Genomic DNA, 4,270 nt, shown 5'->3' with positions numbered 1-4,270 from the left:
TCTTCTTTTCTTGTCCCCAATAACTATTTTTGATACATTGGAGTTTTTTTCCATCATCATTGCATGATTGATTGAGTGGTTATTAGGCAATGAGTTCTTACTTGAATGCGCCAATATCAATTTCGAGTTTTGGAATATATGTAACAATAACTGCTCAAGCATTAATTCCTGATTTTTAAGGACATTTGTTGTCTGTTCCCCATCCTCATTATTGCATTTATTGTCGCAATAGTTTTTGTTTTGGTCACTGCCACAGAAGGGCCATGTCTACCACCATGAAGGTATTTCACAGCGCTTTCTTCGGTTATCATTGTATACAACTCAGAACTCCAGTGTCTGGTTCCATCATCCATTGGCATGGCAAAGAAATGGTCACAAAACTCATCTACATGACTCATGATACCACACGAGTAGCAAAATGATCCAAGTCTTTCATAATTGAAGAAGACTTCTGTAGGTTCTCCACCTTTCTTCTTGGCATTCATTGATTTTTTTTTCAATGGCTTTCAAACATCCATTAAGACCCTAATGTGCCTGAAGGAACGTAAAAGATTGGAACTATTCTTTTCATCATACTCTAAGAATGTTCCAATGTAGTTACCTATGCTTTGCCCAACTTCTTGAGACATGAACCCTAAAGGCAGATTGTGCATCTGAATCCAAAAGGGGACCAAGAATAAAGGGATGGTTGTTGGATTGGCTCCTTCCTTAATGACTCCAAGGATTAGGAGGTGTTTGTCAAAACTCCAAGGTCTACCTTTGAGTATTCGTTGGACAACCAAGTGGAAGAAGAATCGAAAAAGGAAAATTCCATATTTGACTTCAGTAATTTCCACTCCACACTTAGGTCTCCAAACCAATGTCATTCTTTCTTTCATTATTTGGAAATGAATAATGCGATCAGTGAGGAATCTACAACCAAACATAGTGACCAATCTATGACATCCTTTGGTGCTAGAGCAATGTTGAACTCTAGATCTCCATCATCATCTTGTATGTTAAGACCATTGACATTCGGTATCTCCATGGAAACGAGCGAGAAGAAAAAATATGCCTGTAACGGTTAACCTTAGGGAGAGGGTACACTTAGAAAAAGAAAGAGGCTCAAAAAACTCACAAAAACACTCATCTCATAATGAAGAGAAAACATCTCATAAAGAATTATCATCGAATGATGATGTAAAAATATTTTATATTATTAATGCAAGACTTATTTTCTCATATAGTTATATTATAAAAGGATCTGTTATTGTTTGAAAAAGTTAGTTTAGAGAACATATTTTAAAATCTTCCATATATATAGTCCTTTTTTTTAATTAATACATTGATCGGATCAAGCCGGGGAGATTCAGCTTGCTGACTGCATTTGCCCTCCTTTTGTAGAAAGAGAAAAGGGAAGCACTATTATGTAGCAAAACTTTGTACCGTGTAACAATTTAATTTGATCAAGGGACCAGTAGCAATTTCACCTATTAATGCCTTCTCTTAAATGACACTTTCTCTGTTCTGAAGTGCACATGAATGACATGAATGCTCCAACCCCCCTCCCCAATGCTTCACGCTTTTCTTCAATGCCTTACCCTTTTATGTCATGTCAGCCATAGTCACATGCACACAAGCAATTGGTATTGGTAAATGCACTCAGTAAATGAGTAAGTGATATAAATGCACTGGACTAGTACACTAGAACTTGGTCTAGAACCTGCTGTGTGCTTAATGCCATGCACTAAAGCACGGAATGTTTTAAACTCATTTTTACTTTGCTCAGTGCTATTCCCGCAATTAACATTGTAATAGTTATAACATGCTTGGAAACACATTAAGAATAGTTTGGAACGTGGAAGTTTTAGTGTTTGTTTGGTTCTATGTTTACACCTCACGTTAACTAACAAATTCACGTTAAATGTTAAAATTAATTCAGAAGTTAGTTCTTGTTGCATCAAGAGGACGTGCATCCAAGCCTAATTGACGCGTATCCAGACATGTTAATAATTATTAGCTTTTGAAAATTACATCTGACATTAAATCTAAAACATGAAACCAAACACACTTACTATATCTAAATCATAAAATCAAACATCATAAAATCAAACATATTGTTAGTATCACCTTATTAATAAGGCAATAGATAAAACCGTGACAAGTTACAATCCTTCATTACTACACTTCCCTTTTTATTTATGTGCCTACCTTGGCATTTTCCCAACCGGTATCTCTATTTAAACACAACCCCATTTCCCAACTTCCCCAATAGGAGCTATCCTGTTCTTCCCCAACAAAAGAATCTGCTTATCCCTTCTCTCTCCTACTCATGAGCTCCATGTCTTGCCAAACAACATTCACATGTCTTTGTTTCTTGTGAAAAAAAAAAAAATTATTTCCGACTTTTTGCTTGAAGTTGGTTCTCCACTAACCACTGCCCCTCTTTATCCACACCCCAAAAACAAATACTCATCATCTTCTTCTACTACTAGCAGCTAAATGTTAATGCTCTGAAAGCAAAGCTCTTGCTGCTGCTCATCATCATAAAGACACCATTCGGACTCTTCCCTCCATTTTTAACAAAGTTGGCCATGAATTCCATAACCCTCTTGGTTCTTTTGCCCCTCTTTACTCAGTTTTTGGAAGTTGAGCCTGAAAGACCCAAGCTTCCAGGGAAAACCAGGTTCCCCATCTCACAAATCAGTGTGATGGGTTTTGTGTATTGTGATTTCTGCTCCAACAACAGCTTTTCCAGACACAGCTACTTCTTGCCAGGTGATAACTCTCAAAAACATCTACTTAGAATGTTACATGGTGTTGTAATTTGTAATGTAACTTGTGTTGAAACATTGAGTTGCTTATTTTTATTTTTATTAAGAAAGATGTTTATATCTAGTGTGTTTGACAATGTCTTGATCAGGATTGTCTAATCTTTGTAGAGAGATTAGTGTCTGAAAATGTCTTGATAATATTGTCTATAAAGAGTACACATGTGGGAACCAAAAGAAATGTTTGTTGGTACTAATTACTAAATTATTAAATAAAGAAACAATTGCTTTTCTTTTGTCTTGAAAAAACAATTGCTTTCCCAAACACACACTTTAGTTCAAATGGGGTGCATCTTATACTTTTTGTTTTTCTTTTAATTTTCATAATTATCTCCATGCAGGTGCTGAGGTCAAGGTAGATTGCATGTTCAAAGCACTTTCAGAGAAAACCTCTGAGCAGATTTCACTTTCAGTGAACAGAACTACCAATAAGTATGGGATGTACAAGCTGGAAATCCCTTCAGTGGATGGAGTGAAATGTGCAGAAGATTCTGCAGTTGTGTCTTCTTGCCAAGCAAGCTTAATAGGTAGTTCATCCTCTGCTTGCAATGTTCCTGGCTACAAAACCACTTCTAATGTGATAGCAATCAAAGCAAGAAGAGCCAATCTCTGCATATACAGCTTCAATGCTTTGACTTTCAGACCATCCAAGAGGGACATCACCTTGTGTGGTAATTAAAAGAAGCAGCTTACACAAGTAGGCCTAGTACTTTGGTCACTTGTGTATACATACAAATTCCAAGAAAATAAAATGAAAAAAAAAACTATATGTTGTCTTTTTGCAGCCCATTAAGGGCATAGAACCATAGATCTCTTGTCTCTCTCTCTCTTCATTGTTTTGCTGCATTATTTTGTTTGGTAACACTGTTTTCATATCATGCTATGTTAGAAAAAATATCATGCTAGTAGAGTTTGGATGTGAGAGATTTTCCTTGTTTTTATTTAAGAAGCTGATTAGTCCTTGTTAAAATGTACTACTAGATGTATATAATTTCTCTCTCCTGAAATTGTAAAGAGCAAGCAACTTATTCAAAAAAGCAACAATATGAATAAACTAGTTAATGTTATGTATATTATTATATTTCCCATATAGATAGACACTTTGTCAAAAGACAAGGGAGAAACAGGGCATATATCAAAATAAACGGGGGAATTTTCAGTGCAGAATCAAATCCTATGGAGTAAATATGCAATTTGCTTCTTCAAAATGTTACTTCTTGGTTTGGTAATTTCTAGAACCTTAGGTCCCTAAAGCTGTCAATTTTCTAACAAATTCACCCACTATAGTTGCCAAGTTGCTAACAAAAGTTCATCCCTTTAAGGAGGCCAACTGGTTTATGTGAAACTTTCAATGATCAAAGTAACATTTTTCAAGAATTAAATTGTATATTTTCTTCTTCCTCAATACTAACAGACACTAATTGGCTATTAGCTATGCTCCAAACTACTATTTGCTAACT

At 35.6% G+C, this 4,270-nt stretch overlaps 1 protein-coding gene across 1 annotated transcript; it reads left to right on the top strand.

Annotated features, from left to right (window-relative positions):
- Window positions 1–2,243: 2,243 nt before the first annotated feature.
- LOC114399020 (major pollen allergen Ole e 1-like) lies at window positions 2,244–3,881 on the top strand. Its single transcript, XM_028361115.1, has 2 exons — window positions 2,244–2,757; window positions 3,152–3,881. Exons 1-2 carry the CDS (start codon window positions 2,574–2,576, stop codon window positions 3,487–3,489), a joined length of 522 nt encoding a protein of 173 aa, XP_028216916.1. The 5' UTR covers window positions 2,244–2,573; the 3' UTR covers window positions 3,490–3,881.
- The last annotated feature ends 389 nt before the right edge of the window (window positions 3,882–4,270 follow it).

This window comes from Glycine soja, chromosome 19, assembly GCF_004193775.1.
Source record: "Glycine soja cultivar W05 chromosome 19, ASM419377v2, whole genome shotgun sequence".
Lineage (NCBI taxonomy): Eukaryota > Viridiplantae > Streptophyta > Magnoliopsida > Fabales > Fabaceae > Glycine > Glycine soja.
Note: the sequence above shows the minus strand (reverse complement) of the source record. Positions and strands in the feature narration are given on the sequence as shown.